Source organism: Staurois parvus, unplaced genomic scaffold (genome assembly GCF_062004578.1).
Source record: "Staurois parvus isolate SC_StPar_1 unplaced genomic scaffold, SC_StPar_1.0 ptg000025l, whole genome shotgun sequence".
In the NCBI taxonomy this organism is placed as follows: Eukaryota; Metazoa; Chordata; class Amphibia; order Anura; family Ranidae; genus Staurois; species Staurois parvus.
This window is the reverse complement of record NW_028317821.1, coordinates 19,807,784-19,834,770: the sequence shown is the minus strand read 5'-3', so window position 1 is coordinate 19,834,770 and position 26,987 is coordinate 19,807,784. Positions and strand designations below refer to the sequence as shown.

The 26,987-nt window shown below is 41.5% G+C and overlaps 1 protein-coding gene across 11 annotated transcripts in view; it reads left to right on the top strand.

Annotated features, from left to right (window-relative positions):
• PPFIA2 (PPFI scaffold protein A2) overlaps window positions 1–26,987 on the top strand; it is a 455,338-nt gene that overhangs the window by 351,457 nt on the left and 76,894 nt on the right. For all 11 annotated transcript variants that reach the window (XM_089652248.1, XM_089652279.1, XM_089652271.1 and 8 more), the window contains 4 exons: window positions 1,955–2,017; window positions 2,411–2,502; window positions 19,909–20,044; window positions 22,828–23,048. In XM_089652248.1, coding sequence (XP_089508374.1) covers window positions 1,955–2,017; window positions 2,411–2,502; window positions 19,909–20,044; window positions 22,828–23,048 — 512 coding nt within the window. The remainder of the gene's footprint in view (window positions 1–1,954; window positions 2,018–2,410; window positions 2,503–19,908; window positions 20,045–22,827; window positions 23,049–26,987) is intronic.

Below are 26,987 nucleotides of genomic sequence, written 5' to 3'. Positions count from 1 at the left end.
CTGGTCTGCAGACCAAAAAGGGACTGCTGCTCACATATTAACCACTTCAGTTTAGTTTGCGGGCAAGTGTGAGCGGGGTCTCAAATAGTTCAGGTACTTTTATAGTGAATTAAATTAGCAGCATCATCTCTTCATGCTACACCCACATGGCGTACGTTTGTACAACAATAGACAAATATAACTATTTTTACACACAGTGCAGCTTGTATACCACAACCAGTGAACATAAACAATGGTGTTATATTAAAGTAGATGTGGACATACAATGTTATAGACAATTTCTAACACAGCTATGACTATGCAGGTACCATATCTGATTTTGCTTGGTTTCAGAAATTATCTTTCTTAACTCTTAACAAGGTTAAAAAGTTTTGTCTGGTGACTTTCTTTCGCTTCTTCCTGAAAGTGGGGGACAGGTTACAGGACACTGTGCAGACACAGTGTGCCTGTGTTCCATAGTCTCTTTAGCCTGAGGCAAGATACGGGCTGTTTTTGAGCAGTGGACTTATTCAAGAGGCAGACTGTGATTGGGAGTGGGTGTGTGCCAGGGGCAGGCTGTGATTGGTTGAGGGGTGTGGTGTCTGAACAAACTACCCAATGCAGGCGTTTTGTGTGTCTGCACAGTTTCCTGCATCTCTAAATGGACAGCCAAAGGATGAAAGCTGACCACTAACAGAGATCAGTTTCTGTGCTTTGTGTGGTCAGTTTAAAACAAGGAAGAAAGTTGAATGGTAGGATCAACCAGGTTTTTCACATGGAAACAGTACATGATACAAAATAATAGGGACTGTTACACATATGTTAACAATACACATATGTTAACACACACATAAAAAAATTATTTAGAGTAACATACACTTTAAAGGTGGGCTTGTTCTATTTTCAGTATGATGGTTGTCCATACCTGGACAGTGAAGGATGATTTTATCAGAATGTGATGTTGACATTAGGCACTAATCCAGTGGGAGCACTGCAATACGCCTCCTAGAAAAGGTTGTGGTGGTACTGAACTAAATCCGCTGGGGCTAAGAGTATCATTTCTGGATCCCTTTTTCCCTACTCCCCTTTTTTGCCAAAGCTGTATTATAGTTGTGGGAGTGCTATGCAAGCTAGGGTCTGTTTTTGGATCTATTATTTATTTATGATTTATTTCAGGTACTTATATAGCGCCGTCAATTTACGCAGCGCTTTACATATATATTGTACATTCACATCAGTCCCTAACCCTCAAGGGGTGTACAATCTAAGGTCCCTAACCCTCAAGTGGTGTACATTCTAAGGTCCCTAACCCTCAAGGAGCGTACATTCTAAGGTCCCTAACCCTCAAGGGGCGTACAATCTAAGCTATCATCACCTTGGGTCAATGGGCTATTACTGCATTTATTCAAATTCTGCAACATGATTTTTTTCAGTGCTGCAGCACACAAAAACATTTTAGACACAATTTGCTTCCAGTTTAGCGATAGTTTGGGGAAGACTCTATACTGTTCCAGTATGACTGTGCCACTGTGTGCAAAGCCATGTCCATAAAGATATTGTTTGATATGTTTGCTGTGGGTAAATTCAACTGGCCTGCTCAGAGCCCTGATCCTAACCCTATGGAACATTGGGATGAATTGGAATGCCGATTGTAAGCTGGATCTGTTAATTCAAAATTAGTACCTGACCTCACAAATGCTTTTTTGAAAAATTTTCACTAGCTCCAAAATGCATTTTTTAAAAATTCTCTCTAACCAAAAGAGCAATGGGTGCTATATTGCCAGAGAGTTAGAAGTCCTATATGAAAATCTGATAAAGGTGTTGGAATTTCAATATTCTTTGTCTACCTGGTCAGGAACATCATCTACAGTATTTTGGCTTATAGTACATGCTGTCTGTTTACATTTATGGTAATTTCATTAATGCAAATTTTGATTTTTGTCTTTTTGATTTTTTGTTTTCTTTTGTTTTACAGAACATTTTACTTCAGGATTCAGAAAATTACAGAAAACAGTTAGAAGAATGTTTACATGATAAGGTACACAAATGATCTATATCAGACTGATGTTGGCTAAACCATAAACTGGAGATCAGAGAATTTTTATGTAGGCACCGTTGTACACTAGGGATTAAATAGCAATACATATAAAATATATATATATATAATACAGTGTATTATCTGTCTGGGAAAATGTATTCCCAACAATTGCAACCTCTCATAATTCAGCTACGAGATGGCTGGAGAGTTATCATAAACAGATCAAGTGATGGACAGATCAAACTGATTAACATCCTATGGGCTTGGCTAGTCAAAGTCCTTATCTTTTCTATCTTTTACTTGTCCAGAGCAATGAACACTGAAAAATCTGTTTTATTTTGAGTCAATGCAGAGCTTAAATATTTATAATAACCTTGAAATGATTATTTTCAGGAAAGATTAGCAGAAGAGCTTGATAAAATGAGAACGGAATTTGATCAGGTGAAGATACGTACTGGATCCTTGATAGAGCCAACATTATCCAGGTAGTTAGTATATCATGGTTAGTCTTTTATTACTATTGTTTTTGTAACAAATGGAATAAGCATCCCCATGAAGCCATGTTATTTGCCACTATGCTCATGTGGGTAACATCAACTTGAATGGCAAAAGTATTCTGTGATTTATATTTATATTAGAATATTGTACTTCTGGGTTGATTCAGAAAAAAAGTGCTTTTTCCAAAGTGGGATATCATATAGATCACCCAATTTATTGTTATTTTATTGTGAGTGAGCCATCCTTTGAGAAGACAATTTATTTATTCATGACTTCAAGTCTTTACTGAGCTACATGTCTACTACTTCTACATGTGTGCTTTGTGCTTCTGGTTAACCTCAGGCGCATATCACCTTGAGTGGTAGTTTTATGCCTCAAACTCTTTTCAAACTCACACTTTTCAATATTTGGTTTCACATAATCCCACCTAAATGAAGTCTCATTGTTCCCTTTTCTGGCAGGGTGAAAAACACAATTCATTTTACAACTGACATCATAAACATTGACCTGCATTAAATTGCTATCCTCTTTTCATTACGTGAGAGCAAGAACACTACTTTTTCTTTTTTTTTAAGCACTTCAGCTCTCACACCTGTATATCCTGATTGAAAACAGTAAATATTACATTATGCTATAGGCCTCTTTATTCAGTGATATGTTTGTCATTACTTAAGATAACAAAGTATACACTTACAATACATAAAGTATAAAGTATACAATACAATACATTTTTTGCAACAAACTTTTGGTGATAATGCATTAAAAAAAGTTTTCAGATTTTCTCTGCAATTTATAGAGAAAAAAGATGTAACAAAATTAGAAATGGCATTTTTTTACTTTGATCAGTGTTGCTGAAGATAAAATAAATCTTAATTGTATTGTATAATTTGCCTAATAATGACACTAAAATTATTATTCTAGTACACAGCAATTTTTAACATTATTTAAAATTTTGAAAAAACATTTTGCCTATTGTTTAAATGTGACATTAAAAAAATCAGGAACAAAACTAATAATCTAATCTTGTCCATAATGGGCATGGTATTGGCACACTCCCAGATGATCCACATTGGCTCACAACTGATATGATCCAGAAATATTTAGACAGATTAAAGGTGAATAAAGCACCTGAACCTGATGACATACACCCACGGGTCCTTAAAGAATTGAGCTCTGTTATTTCAAAACCATTGTATCTTATTTTTAGGGACTCTTTAATGACTGGCATAGTACCACTGGATTGGCGTAAGGCCAATGTGGTGCCTATATTTAAAAAGGGGTCAAAATCTTTACCAAGTAATTATAAATCTGTTAGTTTAACTTCTATAGTTGGGAAGATACTGGAGAGTTTAACCACTTTAAGTTCAGATACTTTCACTCCCTTCCAGTCCAGGCCAATTTTCAGCTTTCATTGCTATCACACTTTGAATGACAATTGCGCGGTCATGCAACCCTGTACCCATATGAATTTTTTAGCATTGCTGGAGGCAGATAAAACTTTATTTTGGTGGTTTTCATTTTTTTTTCTATATAAATGAAATAGTCCCAAAAGTTTGAAAAAAAGGTGTTTTTCTTATAAAATTTTACAAATAAATAATCGTTCTTCATAACTCTTGGCCAAAATGTATTCATCTATCTTTTTAGTAAAAAAAATAACCCAAATTAGTTTATAGCCAAATATTATAATTTTTCAAAATGTTTTGTACATTTTTATTTTATTTTTTTATATTATTATTTATGTTTTTTTAACATACTGTCACCCTAGCAGTACAGTGTCTCCATAGTAACACTGTACTACTTGTGGGGGGTGATGAAGACCTTTTTTTTTTTACACTGATTGCTTTTACACCCATAAAGGCTGTAAAAGCAATAATTTCTCCTTCTCTCTGGCTGCATTCTTGCAGCCACTGAGAACTACTGTGTGAGCTGTGATTGGTCACAGTGTGTCACATGGTACAAGGCTGTTGTGAATATCCTTGTACCATGTGACCTCTGTTACCTTTCAAAAGTAGTAAGCCATGATGTCAGGAAGTGACATCTTGTTTACCACTATTCATGTGATCACTGATTGGCCAGGGAGCGCGCACAGGCAATGGATGTGGGGGGACATTTAGAAACATCCACCCGCATTGGCAGTGCTCCCATCTGGCCATTTATTGACATGGGCTGGATGGGAAGAGGTCAATAAAAGGCCACATAAATGCATTCTTGCTGGAAAAAAAATATTTTAAGCAACAGGCAGCATGGATTCATGAAAGACAGACGTTGTCAAACAAATCTGATTTCTTTTTATGAGGAGGTGAGCAAAACCTTGGACAGAGGGGTGGCGGTGGACTTGGTATACTTGGATTTTGCAAAAGCATTTGCCACAGTTCCCCACACGTGGTTAATGTGTAAAGTCTACTGGTTTGGAAAAATCAGTATGTAATTGGATAGAAAACTGGCAAAAAAATCGTATTCAGAGAGTAGTGGTTAATGATTTATACTCTGAATGGTCTAGGGCAGGGGTGGGCAACTGTGGCCCTCCAGCTGTTAGTGAACTACAAGTCCCATCATACCTCTGCCTTTGGGAGTTATGCTTGTAACTTTTGCAAAAAAACTCATGCTTGTCAGTTTTGCAATGCCTCATGGGACTACAACAGCTGGAGGGCCACAGTTGACCACCCCTGGTCTAGGGTCGTCAGTGGTGTACCCCAAGGTTCAGTGTTGGGACCCTTACTTTTTAATATATTTATAAACAATATAGGGTCTCAGATTAAGAATCCCATTTCAGTCTTTGCAGATGACACCAAGCTGTGCAGTGGAATAACGTCCTTACAGGATGTCTCCAATTTACAAGCCAACCTCAATGTACTGTTTAATTGGGCAACTATGTGGCAAATGAGGTTTAATGTTGATAAATGTAAGGTTATGCACTTGGGGGCTAAGAATATGCATGCATCATACATACTAGGGGGGGTACAACTGGGGGAATCAATGGTGGAGAAGGATCTGGGGGTTCTGGTAGATCACAAGCTTAATAATGGCATGCAATGCCAAGCTGCAGTTTCTAAAGCGAGCAAAATCCTCTCTTGTATTAAAAGAGGTATAGACTCCAGAGAGAGAGATATCATATTACCCTGTACAAATCATTAGTAAGACCTCATCTGGAATATGCAGTTCAGTTTTGTGCACCAATTCACAAAAGAACACTGAGGAACTGGAGAAAGTACAGAGAAGGGCAACTAAACTGATAAGAGGCATGGAGGAGCTCAGCTATGAGGAAAGATTAGAGGAACTGAATTTATTCTCTCTTGAGAAGAGGAGATTAAGGGGGGATATGATCAACATATATAAATACATCAGTGGTTCATATAGTGAACTCAGTGTAGAGTTATTCACCCTGAGGCCATCACAGAGGACAAGGGAGCACTCTTTACTAGAGATGAGCGAATTATTAAAAAATTCGGTTCGGCTGATTCGCCGAATTCGCGGAATAAATTCGCTTCGAGCCGAATATATTCGCTGCGAATTTAACTTATAAAAAGGGTGTTTCTAGGCTTCAGAGAGCCTTTATATTAGTGCAGAACACTGTACCTTTATTTAAATGCCCTTGGAGTCTGCTGGGGAAGAGAAATAATACTGTCAGTCAGTATGACATGCAGATGAGTGCCGTCGATCTTAGAATCACCGCACACTTCACTCATTTGGGCAGTCACGGGGCCAAAACCAGAGTGTGGAGCCACAGTGTGGCGGTGGAGGCAGCAGCAATGGGAGGCCATACAGCACCCTATGACAAAATGGAACCCACCAGCAGTGTGAGGAAACATTGTGGGCCATTTGTGCCAAGGAATGCGAGGGACTCCCTGCCTCCATCTCCACAGCATACTGCCACGGTGCGTCTGGGTCCTCTGTCTCCTCCTCCTCCTCTACCAGATGCTCCTGCTCCTCCACTCCTGTCCGCTGAGTGGAAAAACCACCCATTTCACTCAATAATTCCTGAGCACCAATGTCCTCCTCTACCTCCTCCTCTTCTTCCTGTCCTGCCCCCACAGGGGTCATGTGGCGTTGAGATCTGTGCGCCACGTCTACCGCACCCTGACCAGCCATTGTTAACAGCATTTGTTCCAGGACGTGCAACAGAGGAATGACGTCGTTCATCCCATAGTCCTGCCGACTCACGAATAGCGTGGCCTCCTCAAAGGGCCTGAGCAAGCGGCAGGTGTCACGCATGAGCTGCCAATGGCTGACATCTAAGTTACACAGGGGAGTACCTTTATCCGCTTGTAACATCAGGAAATCGGTGATGGCCTTTCGCTGTTCATAAAGGCGGTCTAACATATGTAGGGTTGAATTCCACCTTGTTGCAACGTCGCAGATCAGGCGATGCTGTGGAATTCCGTTCTGCCGCTGCAGCTCAAGGAGGGTGTGCTTTGCGGTGTAGGAATGGCTGAAATGCATGCAAAGTTTACGTGACATTTTAAGGATGTCTTGCAGTGGGATGGTGGATTTTAGGAACCGCTTGACAACCAGATTGAACACGTGAGCCATGCATGGCGCATGGCACAACCTTCCTTGACGCAGAGCAGACACCATGTTCTTTCCGTTGTCGGTCAACATGGTTCCGATTTTCAGTTTGCGCGGAGACAGCCATCTGTCGATTTCTCTGTTCATTACACTCAGAAGTTCCTCCCCTGTGTGACTACGTTCGCCAAGGCATACCAGGTGCAGCACAGCGTGCTGCACATGTGATATGCCGGTCGGGTAATGGGACTTGGCACGGGAGTGGCGACTGAGGACACGGCGGAAGAAGAGGTGGTAGAGGCGGACATCTTTGCTGGACCAAGGACGTGCAAACGTGGAGGCAAAAGCGGCGTGACCTGTCCAAGTTGCTGGTGCGGCTGTGCCGGCACCACGTTCACCCAGTGGGCCATAAATGACATGTACTGTCCCTGACCGTAGTTACAGCTCCACACGTCGGCGCTGCCGTGCACTTTGGCAGAGACCGACATGCTCAAAGACTGGCCCACCATCTCTTCTACATGTGAATGCAGGGCTGGCACTGCCTTTTTGGTGAAGAAATGCCAGCTTGGCACTCTCCACCGCGGCGTGGCACAAGCCATCATTTCTCGGAAAGGTGCTGAGGAAAGGGAGGGACTGCAGCACCAGCAACTTGGACAGGAGGACGTTCAGCTTCTGCACCGTCGGGTGCGTGCTCGCAAACTGTTGTCTCTTGGAAACGGATTCCAAGAAAGACTGCTGACGGAATCCGTGAAGAGGAGTAGCAGGAGAAGGAGCATCTGAACGAGCGGAAGATGCCAACGAGCGACAACTCCCCTCAGCAGAGGTGTTGGAGCCTTGACTGGCTGATAGAGGGCGATTGACGTCGGGTGACGGAGCAAGTAACGGAGCGGGTGATGGAGCGGGGGCTGGGGCAGGCAGAACCGCCGTATCTTTATCACGGTTTTCCCAGGCCACCGAATGGCGACGCTGCATATGCTGACGCAACGCTGTAGTCCCAACATTGGCCCCCTGGCCACGCTTGACTTTTTGGCCACATAGTCGACATACGGCTACGTTTACTTCCTCGGGCGGCTTGACAAAAAATTGCCACACCGCCGAGTAGGAAACTTTGCCCCCGCTACTCCTCACTGGCTGACTGCTACTTCCTCCGTGCACACCGGCACCACTACTGGCCGTGGTGGTAGGCTGCAGTGGAGCTGGTGCTCTACTCCGTGGCCGTTTGGCTCCACTGACACTGCTGCGACCCTGCTGCCTCCTGGGCAACCCACCGACTGTTTTGCTCGCTGGCAAGCTGGCACCCTCTTCTCCTGATGATGCGGAAGCAATAGCCTGATGACGACGAGGCTGCCAAGTGCGATCAGCCTCATCATCATCAATTGGGGTCTCCGCGTCACTACTAGCCCCCTCGGCTGCGTGTGGGTCAGGAGACAGACCTGTCTCTAGACCGGCTACCGAGCCACTCTCCTCGCCAGTACTTCTTCGCCTGGCTGCTGAAGAGGCGGATGTCTCCCCCCGTTCCTGACCGCCCTCTGTTAGCTCTTCCTCACTGTACAGTGGGGCTGAGCCCACAGCATGCGATACTTCGCTTGGTGAGGGAACACCAAAGGACAGGGGCAGGTCGAGGACACGTGATTTCAGTGGGCTTGCTCCCGGGCCATACCAAATAACGGTTGTGTCTGACGTACCCACCGACCGTTGGCTGTAGGTGTCAGAGGTGACCTGGGAAGAGGAAGACGACCGAGTCAACCAATCGATGACGGCAGGGTTGTCGGTGGAGACACGACCGCTGGATGACACCGGGAGCACTGGCCTCTGGCTGCGACTAGTGCTGCCTCGACCCCTTCCTCTGCTGCCACGTCTGCTCGCTCCTGAAACATTGCCTCCTCTGCCACTCCTCTGCGTGTTGTCTGACATACTCTTTAATTCAATAAGCACCCCAAAAATAAAACCGGATTTAACTCTTTGAACGTACAATAGTGGTTGTGAAGCAGAAAGTCAGTTTATTTAGCACAATCGGTCAATTGCAGCTTGCCGTTGGCTGTAAACTGTACGTTTATGTCACTGGAATGCACTAATCACCCAAAAAATATTACCGCCACCCGGCGTGTAAATGGATTTAACTCTTTGAACGTACAATAGTGGTTGTGAAGCAGAAAGTCAGTTTATTTAGCACAATCGGTCAATTGCAGCTTGCCGTTGGCTGGAAACTGTACGTTTATGTCACTGGAATGCACTAATCACCCAAAAAATATTACCGCCACCCGGCGTGTAAATGGATCTAACTCTTTGAACGTACAATAGTGGTTGTGAAGCAGAAAGTCAGTTTATTTAGCACAATCGGTCAATTGCAGCTTGCCGTTGGCTGGAAACTGTACGTTTCTGTCACTGGAATGCACTAATCACCCAAAAAATATTACCGCCACCCGGCGTGTAAATGGATCTAACTCTTTGAACGTACAATAGTGGTTGTGAAGCAGAAAGTCAGTTTATTGTACACAATCGGTCAATTGCAGCTTGCCGTTGGCTGGAAACTGTACGTTTGTGTCACTGGAATGCACTAATCACCCAAAAAATATTACCGCCAGCCGGCGTGTAAATGGATTTAACTCTTTGACCGTACAATAGTGGTTGTGAAGCAGAAAGTCAGTTTATTTAGCACAATCGGTCAATTGCAGCTTGCCGTTGGCTGGAAACTGTACGTTTATGTCACTGGAATGCACTAATCACCCAAAAAATATTACCGCCACCCGGCGTGTAAATGGATCTAACTCTTTGAACGTACAATAGTAGTTGTGAAGCAGAAAGTCAGTTTATTGTACACAATCGGTCAATTGCAGCTTGCCGTTGGCTGGAAACTGTACGTTTGTGTCACTGGAATGCACTAATCACCCAAAAAATATTACCGCCAGCCGGCGTGTAAATGGATTTAACTCTTTGAACGTACAATAGTGGTTGTGAAGCAGAAAGTCAGTTTATTTTGCACAATCGGCAAACTGCAGCACCAACTGTGCACGACAGCCACCAAAAAAAAAAAGGGTGTATGTCACTTTAAATTTTCGATTCTTTGATAGCTGTGGCCCTAAGTCACGATTCTGTGTCCCTGAGTAACGATTCTGTGTCCCTGAGTAACGATTCTGTGTCCCTGAGTAACGATTCTGTGGCCCTAAAGTCTCTGTGGCCCTAACTCTGTCCCTTAATACACACAGGTCTGTCTCTCTTGAATGACCTGAGGCTAATGGAGAATTCTAAGATGGCCGCGATTTATAGCTCCACCATTACACAGTGCTGGCTGGCTGCTGATTGGCTAATGCGATCACATGTCATGAATGCATTATGGGTCAGCGCGCCTTGTCTGCGCGCCTTCCCAGAGATCCCCGCCCCATCTTCTCTGTCCATTTTCTCCGTCGCCACACATGTCGCCGCCATTTTTGGGAAAATTCGATTCGTGCATCCGAAGTTTGCTAATCTTTGGATTCGTCGCGAATAGAATTTTTCCAAATCTTCGGAACGAATTCCACTTCGTCATGTTCGATTCGCTCATCTCTACTCTTTACGTCTGGAGGAAAAGAGATTTAATCACCAAATACAGAAAGGTTTCTTTACAGTGAGAACTGTGAAAATGTGGAATGGACTCCCTCAGGAGTTGGTTCTGTCCAGCTCAGTGGATTGCTTTAAAAAAGGCCTGGATTCTTTCCTAGATACACAGAATATAACTGGTTACTAACATTTATAGGTAAAGCTGATCCAGGGAATATCTGATTTCCTCTCGGGAATCAGGAATGAATTTTTTTCCCCTGCAGAAGCAAATTGGATCATGCTTTACTGGGTTTTTCTGCCTTCCACTGGATCAACTGTGGGTATAGGATTATAACTTTTTTTTTGGTTGAACTGGATGGACTTTTTTCTTTTTTCAGCCAGACTAACTATGTAACTATGTAATAAAAACAAAAAAGTGTAGATTATTAAACTTTTTAAAATCTAGCAGGACAATATCAGCAAAGGGGGGGAAAAGGGGGGAGGGGAGTTAATGAGAGTTGATTATGATCAAGGGTTAATAGAGGTTTAATAGGAACACATTTTATTTATTTATTTTTAGATTTGTTAGGTTGCCTTAAGTGACATCAAATGCAAATCAAAGGTCAACTCTCATGAGTAAATATGACCTAACAATATTGTTGTTACCTTGTTTTTCTCAGTTAAAACAGTATTAAACTCAAAAACAAAAAATTAATAAATTTCAGCATGAATTCATAGATATGGTTGCTGCATTTTTGTTTTTCTTTTTTTTTAAGGTTTTTTCCCTTATTTTTATTTGGTGATTCGGCCAGTAAATCTATTATTTTTCAACTTTCTTTAGAAAACCAAGTTATCCAGACAAAGTAGCAGTCCCCATTCACATCTGAGCGTTTTGTAGCGTGAAGCTCCAGAACGCTCAGGGGAAAAAATCAATATCACTCTATGGAGATGGTTCACATCTCCATTCTAAGGTGTCCGTTTATGACACACAGAATAGCTGCGATTCAGAGGATCACAGCTATTCTCTGGTCATTCACAGTTTATGACACCCAGGAGAATATGTTCAGCCCTTCTCTGGAGATCTGTGTTCTCCCTCCAGATTCTCCAGCCCAGAGCTGGAGAATCGGAGGGACCGAAAACTAAACAGAGATAATTTACCTCTGTTTAGTAAACTGATCTTTTACTGTAATCTCGCGAGATTATAGTAAAATCAGCCGTTTTCCAGCGTTTGTAGACCGTTCTCCCTTCGTTTGGAGAACTGATCTACATATGCTTCATAAATGGCATTCACAGGAGAACTGTGTTCTCTGAGAATGCCGGAGAACTGAGCAGCGATCTATTACTGCTGGTTCATAAACGGACACCTTAGTTGCCTGAAGCAGAACACTTGAAGCTCAAAAAAGTTTTGGAGTTCAAATTGGGCAGATTTGCACATTTGTGACACTTTTTTTTTCTCATAGAAATGTGCAATTGGTGCTGTTTTGCACGTTTTTACGTGCACTTTCTGCTCAAACGAAAATATGTTTTTGAAAAATAGTAAATATTTATGAATAAATAAATGCAAAATAAATAATAATTAACCCATAACCTTAAAAAAAAGTTTAGGGTTGTTGTTGTTCTTGTTGTTTGTTGTTGGTGGTTTGTTTGGTTGTTGTTGTTGGTGGTGGTTTGTTTGTTTGTTTGTTTGGTTGGTTGGTTGTTGTTGTTTTTGAACTTTTTCAGGTTTTAGGGGGTTAAGGCTTTGGGTTAATTATTATTCATTTATTATTACAATAATAATAATAATAATAATAAATAATTTTTTATATATTTTTTAAGGGTTAGGGGGTTAAGGTTAGGGGTCAATTATTATTTATTTATAATTACATAGCATTTATTTATGATTATTTTTATTTACTTGTTTATTTATTTAACATTCATGTATTAATTTATTATTATTGATATTATTATTATTATTATTATTATTATTATCATCACCCTATCAAAACATAATAGATAAATAATAAATTAATAACATAATTAATAATTTTATATTAATAAATGCATTATAATAATAAAAATAAATAAAAGCTGATGGAAAAGCTGAAGCAGAATAACCTAGCAACAAACAATGCAACAGATTATATTTTTCTCTGATGGCTAATAAAATACGCCAAAGCTCAAAAACGCTGTATGAAAACACACACAAATTGTGGCAAACTTTGCGCAAGAAAATGCACAAAAAATAAAATTGCTATGCTCAGGTGTAAATGGAGCCTTAGAAGGGTGAGACAAAGCATTTCCAACTGACAGGGTTGCATACAATGGTGAGCTTGACTACCATGCGAGTTTCTCACACTGCGTTTAAAATGCATTGGATGTGCAATCTGCTGCAAATGTCAATGTATTCCTAAGGACACCCCAAATGCAGATCACAAATGGAGTGTGTGTTTGATTGCATTGGATTGTATGGTCCTTCAGTACCATGCGACTTGGTACAATGTGTTTTTGAAAAGTAGTGCATATGCTACTACTTTTTGTGCAACCTAGTGTGATTTCAGCCCATTCAAATGAATGGGCTACAAATTGCACAGCAGGAATCACACAAGAACGCGCACCACTTCCCTAAGCAGTTCATGTGTGAACCAACCCCTATGTAAAACCGGCCAACAAAGGAAAAAAACAACTGTTTGCAGTGCCTGCTTATAAAATGTGAGCTGGAGTTCAACTTCAATTTGTTAGTCAACTCAATTAAAATTTACAGTACCCTCCCCCAAGACTGACAAAACTGTCCAAAGGTTCCTGCTTTACCACTTCATCCAGAATATACAGTAGAAACCCTAAGACAGCAAGTGTGTTCGTGGTTGGATCACCAGATGAAATAAAGGAAAAAAGCCTAAAAAAATAAAACTAATGCAGCCATCACATCTAATGATTGGTAAGCTGCAATATATTATTTTATTGTTTTTCAGAATAATGTCACTTTAAGCTTCTGTTCTTTGGAAGCTTCCTGTTGCATTGCCATAGCTGTAGCTGCTGCTGTAACATAGAGCAAGCCACAGCTATCATTTAGGCATTTTATATTTGCCAGAAATATCCATAGGTGAAGCAGCAACAGGGAAGAGGAACATGGTGTACACCCTGTGTACTTTTAAGTCCTCAGCTAGTTAAAGAAAAACAGTATTGTCTTCTCCTTTTCTCTTGCCATCTCTTCTCCTGTCCTCTCGAATCTTATTTAAAGGGAATAATTGAAAATCCACTCTGCTGGTCATTTGTTTGGGCATACTGCTTTACTAGTTTGGCCCAGTGGTCTATATGAACGGGTAAATATGCTCTGATAGACCACTTATCTGTTCATTTTTCTAATGCATAGAGGCACTGGGACTCCCCTAAAGCTTCAAGGATGTCTTTGTGACTTCACTGCAGTAATAAGTATGTATCTACAACACTTAAAAAACAAGTATATTACTTTATTATATGTCATGTTACATCACATGGCACCAATATCCTTGCCCCATAATCTTCTGTATCACTAACATTGGTTCCCCAATGGATCTTACAAGATGTCCACAGGTAACCCAAGGGTTGGGGAGATCAGGCTTCACGATGCCACTCTGTGGTGCTAGAAATGGTTAGTGGTCCTTTGAAGCAAATCACTGGTTCCCAGCTGTAAACCATTCAGCTGTTTGTATCCTAAGTTCTGCCCAATTAATTAATTAATTCATGCATAAGGCTAGGTTCACACTGCTGCAATCCGATTTTGCATTAATTCATGCATAAGGTTAGGTTCACACTGCTGCAATCCGATTTTGCATTAATTCATGCATAAGGCTAGGTTCACACTGCTGCAATCCGATTTTGATCTGACTTTCAGTACAATTATGTAGGGCCACTTGGATGCACCTTGGATGCTACTGTGATGCTACTTTGAAGTGGTTTGCATGTTTTATGGGGTCAAAATTGACTGGAATTGCACCAAAGTAGTACAGGAACCTTTTCCAAATTGCATGTGCTGAGTTGCATAGATGTGATTTCCATAGTCAATTCACATCTGAAATCACACTAGTGTGAACAGAGCTTTAGGCTCCATGTACACGGGACACATAAGAACGATGGAAAATGACTGCTGGAAAACCTAGAATAAAAAACGTCTGTTGGGGGGCGTGGCCTGGTGCATGGAGCCGTGACAGCGTTGCCGCTGAGCTCCCGACCCAGTCCTCCTATCTAGGCATCCTCTGTCCCTCACAGGCTGCCGATCCCACCCCTTATGGAGAAGAACCATCTCCGAACCCCCCGAGGAGCAACGGGGGGCCGACCCGGCGGCACTATAAGCCGGTTTGTCACCCAAGCCAACTGGTCGTTACCTTTTCCTTAAATTGAAATACCAAGATTTCGTTTTTACAGTTGCAAACATGTACGCTCCCAACCTTGATCAGGCTCCGTTTCTTACGAAGGTCCTTTTCCAGCTATCCGCTTTTGTGGGTTCCTGTCTCATTGTTGCAGGGAACTTCAACGTCGCTCTATCTCCAGATTTGGACACTTCAGCAGGTAAATCTTCTCTCTCCTTCACGACCTTATCTCAACTTAAGTCGTGCTTGCATGACTTGCACCTAGTGAATATTTGGCATAGTCAACATCCTTCGGAGTGCGACTATAGCTATTACTCCACAGCTCATGCATCATATAGTCGTATAGACTATTTCTTTGTCTCGCAATCCTTGCTAGATTGCCCGACCTCATCCTCTTTTGGTCAATTCTTATGGTCAGACCACGCTCCGATCCATCTTACGATTCAAGGCAGGCCATCGTCGGTTCGTCGCTTTTCGTGGCGCCTAAATGACACCCTACTCTATCGGAGATTGAGAAGACTATCCGGGACTTTCTTGTTGATCACACAATGGACACTACAGGCCTTCTTACTCAATGGGAGACCCTCATATGTGTTCTTAGAGGGGTTCCCAATAAACATGGCTCTCGCCTAAAAAAGGCTCATACGGCAGAGATGCAGCGATTATTTTCGCTTATTGCACGTTTGGAACTGCCCCACAAATGTACGTTAAACCCGGTGCTTGCGGTGGAACTATCTAACGCTCGCAGAGATTTACTCCAACTTTTAGATTCCTCCTCCCTTATTGCACAAGACAAAGCACGCAATACCCATTATTCTTTAGCTAACAAATGTGGCCAACACTTGGCGCATGTACTTCATCCCCGTCCATCCCGCCGTCCGATTCAATGCCTCCAGACACCTGATCATTCTAAACTTTACCACAATAAGGACATCTGTTCTGCATTTGAGCGCTATTATTCTCATTTGTATAACCTCTCCCTGACAAATCCTGATATCCCCCCCATTTCCTCCCTGCCAGCTATGTCCCAATATATTGCGGAGATGGCGTTACCTGGCCTTGATGCCCAAGACATTTTGGATCTGGAGGAGCCCTTCTTGGTTATGGAAGTTCTTGGGGCAATTAAGGCCCTGAAAAATGGTAAGTGCCCGGGTCCAGAAGGATTCACCCCTTCGCTTCTACAAAACATTCGCCGCCCAATTAGCTCCGCTTCTGGCCAGAGCATTTAATTCCATTGACAATTCAAACATGCCTTCATCAGCCTTTCTGTCTTCTACCATTTCGGTTATCCCCAAGCCAGGTAAAGACCCCTCTCATTGCAGCAGCTATCGCCCCGATTTCAATACTTAACCTGGACGTTAAGCTTTTTACAAAAATTTTAGCGAACCGGCTCTCTCCTTTTCTACCAACCTTGATCCACCATGACCAGGTCGGCATTGTTCAGGGTATGAAGCACGGGATAATACTTCCAAAACGATCCATCTTATCTCTTACATCAACACCACAGTTTAAAGGCTTGCCTACTCTCATTTGACGCCGAGAAGGCGTTTGATCGCGTCGATTGGCGCTTTCTCCATCTTACCTTGGAACAGATTGGTTTGGGCCTGCGGACTCAGATTATGTCCCTCTACTCTTGCCCCTCTGCGTCTGTCCTGGTTAATGGTATGATGTCATCGTCCTTTCCCATATTGAATGGAACCAGACAAGGATGTCCCCTCTTGCCTCTTCTCTTTGTTTTAGTAATGGAACATCTTGCGCGAGCCATACGAGCTAACCACTCTATACTGGGCATACTTACTCCTTCTGCGCACCAGAAATTATCCCTATATGCCGACAACCTACTTTTTTTTTTACGTCCAACAACCACTTGTTTCCCTCCTTAGTCTTTTCCAAGAATTCTGTAGATTTGGTTCCTTCAGTAACTTTAAACTTAATACCTCTAAAACGGAGGCCCTCAATGTTTCTCTACCTGCCCATGTTATCGCGAACCTTCGTCCAAATTTTTCCTTTCAATGGCAAACTAAGGCCATCACATACCTGGGGGTCCTAATTTCGGATGATCTTACTGCTTTATATTCCCTTAATTATTTACCCTTACTTTCATGTATTTGAAAAGATCTGGCTACATGGGGCACTTCAGCCCTCCCCTGGTTCGGTCGTATCAACACCCTAAAGATGGATACCTTACCTAAGCTATTATACGTTTTTCAGACAGTACCAATCACTGTTCCTAAGAGTTTTTTCCTCACTTTATGTTCCGTTTCGATTTGATTTATTTAGCACAGTGGGTTCTCTAGGTTAAAGCACAGGTTACTTACCTACCCAAAACTGGAGGGCGGAGTGGGTTTACTGGACTTTGAGCTTTATTATAGAGCTGCTTTGCTGGCCCGAATGCTTGATTGGTTTCCTAGACCTTTTCGTAAGGCCTCTTGCATGATTGAACAAGATCTCTCTCAGGTGGATCTTCGAGTATTACCATGAGGTTACGATCGGGACTATCAGCGTTTCTCTGCCTTGTCTCCCTTGACCTTAGCTGTGCTACGACTGTGGTATAAACGAAGCATAATTACTCTCTTATCTTCTGATCCCTCTCCTTTGTCATCCCTATTTGATAACCCAACCCTTCCCCAAGGGTTGGGCTCCTCTATTATTGGACCCTTTACACGTGCTTCCTGGACCATAGCTCCGGACTTTATTTGCCCCCGATCGGGTCTTCCACTCCTTCAAGGTGGGTCTAGAGATTGGTTGACCACTTTACATCTATCCTTATTTTGCAAGTCCTTACACTCTTCCTCCAACATTCACCGTCCGCTTTCTGAGATTGAGCGACTGTGCTCCCTCTCTGAACCGCGGAGACATGTCCTTGCCTCCCTTTACAAAGTGCTCCATAATGCTCTTTACTCTGAACTCCCTTACTACACTAAGGCTTGGGCTCGGGACCTGGGTAGAGAGGTTTCGGAGGAGGAATGATCCACATTGTTTCACTTCACCCACTAATCGTCTATTTCTTGCTACTCACAAGAAAAGAATTTTAAGCTTCTTTCCCGACGGTACAAGGATCCCCTCTCCCTACACAAAATTTTTCCTTCTACACCTGATCTTTGTTGGCGCTGTGAGAGAGCTGTTGGTACGCAACTCCACATTTGGTGGCAGGTCTTTGCTGTGTATAACGAGATCTATGAGTAGTCCTTGACCCTTTCCCTGGAAATTGCTCTTCTTTCTATATTGCTGGGCTCCCGGGCATCACAGAAGAAATGTCTGTTGCGTTTCTTCCTGTCTGCAGCCCGCCAATTAATACCTCTTTTTTGGAAATCAGCTGCCCCCCCCCCCCCCCCTTGCAATGTGGGTCTCTGTGCTTAATGATGCCATGTGTATGGAGGAGATGCTGGCGTTTACTAATGATACTTATGATAAACATAAGCTGTTGTGGTCGGTCTGGCTTCATTTATCCTCCTCTACGACTCTCCGTGATATGTGTGCCCCCGCTACGCTCAAGTGGAGCTGTGCCTTGTTCCGCCAACTCGATCTTATTTTGGCTTTTCCGCCATTTGGACTCTATGGCTCATGCCGTGCTATGTATTTCAAGGTTGCTTCCATGTGACACTCATGGGCAGCTATTTCGCTGCTACTTACTGCCGTCCCCGCTCCCCACCCCCTTCTTTTTTCTTTTTTCTCCTTCAATACCATTTACACTGCCCCCCCCCTTTTTTTCTTTTTCATTCTGGTTCCTTCTCCCCCCCCCCCCTTTTTTTTTTGTTTTCTCTTTCTCTCTCTCTCTTACTTCTCTTCTTTCTCCTTCTTCCTTTTCTCTTTCTCCTCAATTACCATTTACCATCTTGGTTATGCAGAGTTCTTTCACATTGGTCCATACACCGTGCAAGGGGATACCCCCCCTGGCAATTTGTTATGTTATATCTCCGTGATATCGGTTATCGATCCTTCCATCATGCTGTTATATTGCACTATTTTTATTTATCCCCGTGGATCATAACTACCTCTCTGATGTTTTTCTTTTGATACTAGATTTGTACTTGTTTTTTATTTTTCCTGTGCTCTGCTTGTTAAATTTATATAAAACAATAAAGACAAATTTGCCTTTAAAAAACGTCTGTTTAGCCACGTTTGCATACCACGTTTATCCGCGTTTATGTGCATTTGCGTTTAGAAGCGTTTTTTAAGATAACTTCAGGAGACTTTCCAAAATGCCCAGAATGCACTGAAAAACAGTAAAAAATTAACTATTTCAGACATTTTGAGAGAAAGAGAGAGAGCAGAAGCAGAGAGAGCAGTATTTGTTGAGATTAGCTGTCTTTTGTTTTGTGGTGTTTGGATGTGTTCCAGCTCATTTCTGTGCATAAATTATTGCAGCAGTGTCTAACATATTTTCTTTCATGCAAAACCACCAAGCATGGTGTACCAGGTCCATTTGAGTCCCAGGAAAACACTGCATGCATTTTTCATGATGTAAAAAAAAGGCTCTGGACAGCATCTGGAAATGGAAGAGTTAAAAAAAGTTCCAAACGCAAACGCTTATAAATGCGGTTAGCCACGTTTACACACATTTACAAGCGTTTGGCGTTTGAAGCGCTGATAAAATCTACTCCTGAACGCAAGTTTGGTGTGTTAAAAAAAACGACCGCAAACTCAACTGCCTGTAAACGACTGTGTCTACATGGACACATAGGAAAACATTAGGGTGAGTTCAGGGGCTGCTAAAAAAAATGCAGAAAAGCTCCTAAATGTCAGTTTATCAGTTGCAGTGTACATGGAGCCTTATTGCCTTCTCTCCTCTCTCCCTTTTTTTTTACTCTTTTCCTCGCTCTCTCCTCGACTTATTCTATCTCTTCTCCTCAGATCTGCTTTCCCCTTCTCTCCTTCCCTGGATAATCCTAGATAATTATTCTCAGTGTATCCATTTGATCATGCGTTGTGTACCAAAACTAGTAGGTATTGGAATTGTACATGATAGCTACTGCATATAGTGACATCTACAGGCTAAAGGAATGTACACCACATCTTACTGACATCCTTTATTATTTCTCTTAGGCCTCATCTGGAAACATCAGCAGAACTGAGATACTCTGTTGGTTCATTGGTAGATACGCAGCCAGACTACCGTTCAGCTAAAGTCATAAGACGGCCACGTAGAGGAAGAATGGGAATAAGAAGAGAAGAGCCAAAGGTTTGATGTTTATTGTAGATAGTTTGCATTCATGTGTTAGTGCAATTGCTATGAGGCTTTGGGATTGATTTACTAAAAACAAACAGGCTGTTCACTTTTCAAGAGAATTTGATTCAGAGCTTAGTGAATGTGAATGACATTTCAGTTTGCAAAGAATATCCAATCATATGCAATGAAAATTAAAAAAAACAGAATTCATGCTTACACATATTTGTATGATGGAAATCAGCAGAACTTCTGTAAGCTCTGGGGCAGATCCCCTTGCAAAGTGAACAGCCCATTTTAGTAAATTGACCCATGATGCAACAAGAAATGTGTTTCCCGAGTACCAAAAATGATCATGCTACTCTGAGACTGTAACTGCTCCTGCACTTTCCCTCTCTTTCTTTTCTGTTTGACACCTATCAAAAATGAGAATATTTCCTCTTTATGTTTTTTGTTCAAGCAGGAAGTAAGAAAAAACCTCCAGAATTGGAACACTGACAGCAATAAATAGCTGACAGAGGTTCTAAGTTTTCCATCTATCCATTTTTTTAAGTCTCTGGTTGTAACCAGGCTATTATCTTGTGAGTGAATAAAGGGAAGAGGATAAACGGAACGTTTTCAAGCTAGCCCAAAACATACAATACTAATTATCTGTCATGTGATTTGCCTTAAGTAGTTCCCATTTCTTCACGTTTCATGGATTCCATCCTTGTCTTTGTCAAAGCACTAAAGGACATTTCCCTGTATTCTCACAGCTTGATTCTGGTGGCCACAACAGAACTATCACCTACTGAGTGAATAATCTGCTTTCACTGCAGCCTGTTATTGTGGTCAGAAGATGAAGACATGTATAGGTCAAAGCGGCATCAAAAAATAAAACCAAACAAACAGCGTTACAACCCTGTCAGCTCACATCAGCTTGGAAAATCTTGGTGTATAAGGGGAAAACTATGCACTTAGAAGTAATTATAGAGAGCTGCCAGCACTAAGATCTGTGATACCAAATCCTCAAAGATATCTAAAAAAGTACAGTGCTAAAAAATATATATCCAAAAATTATGCACAATAGTTATCAATCTAAAATATCACCTTATAGTGTCCATGTGAAAATGAATCTCAAAAACACAGATATAAAGTGTAATCAGAAAGGAAAAGGTCTGTTCTCCCAAGTGTCCATGCAAAAGGAAAATGGCTATATGAATCTAGAAATCCAGATGGAGAAATTCATCAATAATAGTCTTTCGCTGCATGTAAACAAGAAGTCCTTCAAAAACCACATGTCCACCTTATGTGCACATAGAATACCTTACCAAAGGGTATGTGACTATCTATGAGGATATGGTCAAATAGCACTCAAGATCACACAGCCACCAAAGATCCTCCAATAGTTGCCTGGTTACCGCAGCTGCTAAGACCAGAGCAGAAGTGTGTACGCACTGCCTCCTCAGCCGGCATCTCAGAAGGCGTGCCCCTGTCCTCTGCCTCACACCTATTAGTATCTCACCTTCCTGCTCCAGTATTTCCCTCCTCCTCCCAGTGCTCTCTCATCCATGGACAGTTGTGTGATTTTGAACACTGTTTGACCATATCCTCATAGATGGTCACATATCTTTTGGTAAGGTATGCTATGTGTACGTAATGTGGACACCAAGTTTTTGAAGGACTTTTTGTCTACATTAGGTGGAAGACTATTGCACTTTATATATGTGTTTTTGAGATTCATTTTAACATGGACACTTTAGGATGGTATTTTAGATTGATAACTATTGTGTATAATTTTTGTATATATGTTTATTTATTTTTTATACAGGGAAAATCTTACACCAGCTCCCTTGCTTTCAGACTCTGCAAGCCGCTCTACAACATACAAGATCCACAAAAGGTGGAAACATGGTGAGCTGTGGTGCCTGGTTATGACTAAGGCCCATAGAGGCTGAAATGCATCAACATCTTTCCTGATGGATTTTCTCTCCTTTTGTATGGACGATCAATAAAATTTTGAACACTGCAGCTCACCAATTTGCCTTCTTTTTTGTATCTTGTAAAGTGTTATCAAACCAAAAAATAAAAATTGTATATATTGTTGCTAACTAAAAAATGCTCATTTTAAGCACCCCCGTCAGTGTTAAATAGTTTGTCTCAACCCTCTAACCACTTTGGATGTTAAAGGAAGCTAAATAATTACAGCCATAGTGGCAACATATGTGGATCTATCAGCAGATGTTGCACCTAAACTCATCATCTGCTGCAGGTGTACTCAATAGAGTTTTTTTTAGCCTTGTTAGTAAGTTCAGCTTCTAATAACCTGTCCTGAATGGAGCTTAGAGCACAGTGGCACATTCTTTTCTGAGCATTGTCTTTAGGCCCATGTTAAAATGAATTTACGGACATCGGCTATTAGAAATCAAATACATTTCAATGTTAGGATAGGGATGCAAAATGTATATTGTGTATTTAAAATGTATAATTCTGTTTGATGTGTTAGAATAAGCAGTGCACAAATGGTTATGAAAACCGGGAAAACTGCAAATGTTCCAATTCTTCTGAGTATAACGCATGATTGCCTAACCTCATAAATCCATAAGACTGTGTAAACCTATGGTACATGCAAATAGTCATCAGAATCAAAAACCAATTATTAGTACCGTAATTGTTTTGATTTTGTTATCCCTAATTAGGGAATTTTTAGGTGTAGATTGCAGAAGGTTTTTGCTATGGAATTAAAACCACAAAAGTATACATTCCTGACACAAAACTGTCTTGTATTTTTGTTGTGCCATTTTTTTCTCTCTAATTAGGTGAAGTCTCTTGGGGACCATGAATGGAATCGAACACAGCAAATGGGAGTGCTTAGCAGTCATCCCTTTGAAAGTGATACAGAGATGTCTGATATAGATGATGATGATCGTGAAACCATTTTCAGTTCCATGGACCTTTTATCTCCAGGTGGACATTCTGATGCTCAGACATTGGCAATGATGCTTCAAGAGCAGTTAGATGCTATTAACAAAGAAATAAGGTAAGTAATTTTTGTCTTAATATTACTGTATATACATTTTATCTGTAGTTGTTTTGTTATGTTTCTTTTCAAAATGTTTTGAGGGTGGCACTGTATATTTATTTGTATGAACCCATTATGCTATATGGTCTGGAAATGTATAGTTGGTGGCTGCTGGAAAAGATTGCTTTTTGGAGACAGTTATAGTACGGTGCCAAGGAAATTAGGAATGGAACAAGAAATTTCAGAGGGGACTTGCAGAAGGTATCCTGAAATATTGGGGCCAATTTACTAAAGCAGAGAGTGCAAGATCTGGTGCATTTGTGTATGGTAGCCAATCAGCTTCTAACCTCAGCTTGCTCAGTTAAGTTTTGACAATAAAACCTGGAAGATGATTGGTTTCTTTGTAGAGCTACACCAGATTTTGCACACTCCAGTTTTAGTAAATCAACTCCATTGCATTACATGACTCCAAAAAAAAGGATTTTAATTCAACACCAATTGATGTGTAGTAGGTCACTCAGCCCTCGCAACATTGTTACCATATACAATAGTTGTTCCCTAGGGAAAAAATACAGTGATGCAGAATCTTTTCTATGTTTTAAAGGGTGCTAGAAAGCCAAGAAAGTACTTTGCATGTCTCAATTTTTCTCAGAGCAGTCAGACTTCTGTGATAAAAAAGGAAGCAACCCTTTATCTGATTTGCTATAGTCATGTATAGGCCAAGTAGGAGAAGACATTTTGACTGGTCCTGACAGCACAGCAATTTGAATGAGATTTGATAGGTCTGTTCACCTATGGCTGACTTTACCCTCTTTACTCTGCTGGGAAAGATTTTCATCCCTGGACCTTTTAGGTATATGCGTTTTGGTTCCTTTATTGACACCTCTTTGGCTGGGATCATTTGTTTTATGCAGAACATTTCTTTGTTGTCCTGGTTCTACCTGTAGGCAGGTGCAATCTGTTGTCTCCACTGTAGGTGGTGCTTGACCGGAGCAGAACTGCCGCTGGAGGGGAAATCAAGAGAAACTTGCTTTCTCTGTGGTTCCTTTGATCCCCTGGAGCAGCATTCTGGTTGGCTACACTACATCCAGGTAACCCTGGCAGCCATCTTGGGTCACGCAGTGTTTTTTTAAGTCTCTGCCCCTAGGGTTTGGTGTACATTTGTGAAGTGACTAGTGTAGGGGGAGTATATATAACTGTCAGGGATAGCACTAGTGATAGGGAGAGGTTCCGGAGGAGTAAGGAAAGCTAAAGGACTATGTCTACGCTTCTGCAAGCTCTCTCTTGAGTTGGACGGGCTAGGCCCCATTCCACCTCCCTTGGCAATGAATGTCTTCTGCTCCTGTGAGCTCCCCCGCTGGGCTATTGTACTGTTTTCAAGTTATTCAATACATCCATTACTGCACTTTGGGTCTCTGTGTAACCACTGCCACCGCACCTCGCTGCACCTACCCAACAAACTTGGCTTAAGATAAAGTGCTAATATTTTTATAACTATATAAGATGCCTATTCCTACAGATGCATTGACAAGGCCTGGATTCACTTTAAAACAGGGCAAGCGCATAAGCACAATAATTCTGGTTTACAAGATTAGCTGTTCTACATTTAAGCAGCCATCCAGCTACAAAAAGAAGACAAAGCCAGTTCTTAAAGATTTTTATAGTTCTGCCTTATTTTTTTTAATTTTTTTTGTCAGCTTGAGTATTTTCATAAAGTATTTAGTATAAATACTGAAAATAAGGACAATAAAGCATTGACTGGGATTTACAGTATTTTGACATGACATAGAATTTAACAGTAGAACAGAGTTGAAGCCAGGTCAGTGGATTACCTTTACAATAGCTAAAATGTCAAGTCTGCTTGCACCAGCAGCACCTGGAACAAACCTGGGAACTGATATGCTGGTGACATTTGCAATTGCCTTTCTTACTTTGAGATGACTAAGTTACAATGACTGTGTTTCTGAGCTATTTTTATTTTTGGCACTCCTGATGCTTTGCCTGTGGCAACTGTACAAAAACATCCTGCTTCTGTCCAACTTCTAGATAAATGCACATAGAAAGCAAGAAGCTATGAGAGTGTAGGTGATTGTGTGTATATCTAGAGTACCTGTTTTTTCAGTACATCATCAGAATATGCAACCACATAATTTAAACGGTTGCAACTAATTTCAGTTTTCATAGGTTAACTATAGTTAATGCTTGCATTTAACCCAAAGTACAATGTATCATCCTAGAACATGTCTAAGATAAATATCTGTGGTACTATCACATGGATTTGAGGAAAGCCAGGGTCAAAGGAATCATTAGACCACAGAGTATTATAGCTCTGAAAGATTATGAAATGTAGGCAGGATATAGCCAACCTTTAGAACTACACTATATTGCCAAAAGTATTGGGACACCTGCCTTTAGACTCACATGAACTTTAATGGTATCCCAGTCTAAGTCCATAAGGTGCAATATTGAGTTGGCCCACGTTTTGCAGCTATAACAGCTTCAACTCTTCTGGGAATGCTGTCCACAAGATTTAGGAGTGTGTCTATGGGAATGTTTGACCATTCTTCCAGAAGCGTATTTATGAGGTCAGGCACTGATGTTGGACGAGAAGGCCTGGCTCGCAGTTTCTGCTCTAATTCATCGAAAGGTATTCTGTTGGGTTGAGGTTAGGACTCTGTGCAGGCCAGTGAAGCTCCTCAACTCTAAACTTGCTCATCCATGTCTTTATGGACCTTGCTTTGTGCACTGGTGTGCAGTCATGTTGGAACAGGAAGGAGCCATCCTCAAACAACAAAGTTGGGAACATGAAATTGTCCAAAATGTCTTGGTATGCTGACGCCTTAAGAGTTCCCTTCACTGGAACTAAGGGGCCAAGCCCAACCCCTGATAAACAACTCCACACCATAATCCCCCCTCCACCAAACTTTACATTGGCACAGTATAGTCAGGCATGTACCATTCCCCTGGTAAACATGACTCGTCACTCTACAGAACACTTTTCCAGAGCTTTACACCACTGCATCCAATGTTTTGCATTGTACTTGGTGATGTAAGGCTTGGATGTAGCTGCTCAGCCATGAAAACCTATTCCATGAAGCTCTCGATGCACTGTTGTTGTGCTAATTTGAAGGCCGCATGAAGTTTTAGGTCTTTAGCTATTGACTCTGCAGACAGTTGGTGACTTCTGCGCAATGTGCACTTCAGCATGCGCTGCTCCGCTCTGTCTTTTTAAGGGACCTACCACTTTGTGGCTGAGTTGCTTTTGTTCCCAGTTGCTTCCACTTTGTTATAATACCACGAACAGTTAACCGTAGAATATTTAGTGGGAAGGAAATTTCACGGATGGATTTATTGCACAGGTGGCAACCTATCATGGTACAGTGCTTGAATTCACTGAGCTCCTGAGAGTGACCCATTCTTTCACAGCTGTTTGTAGAAGCAGTCTGCATGCCTAAGTGCTTGATGTTTTACACCTGTGGCCATGGAGATGATTGAAACACCTGAATCCAATGATTTGGAGGGGTGTCCAAGTACTTTTGGGACATATGTATGTTCAATTGACCCTAAGATTTGTCAACAAAGGGATATCTGCCCAGTTTACAGAGTGGGCATAGGTATATAATAGATATATGATTTCCTCACTTGCCTGCAGTCTGCCAGATCCTACAACAATTATTTTATATCTAATGACACATTCAAAAGAAAACTAATAACACATGCCTAAAACCTGAAAAAGGATGAAAGTGAAGAAATAATGTATTTAGGTGTCTGTTTTTGATGGAAGTGAAAAAATAATGTATTTACTGTCGGTGTCCGTTTATGAAACTGAGATCAGTGGCAATCCTGAGGATCATTGTTGTTCTCAGTACATTAGTGCTTTATGAAATAGAGATGATCATCGGAGAAAATATTTCTTCGCTAATCATCTCAGCACACAGAGAATCGGTCATTGACAGG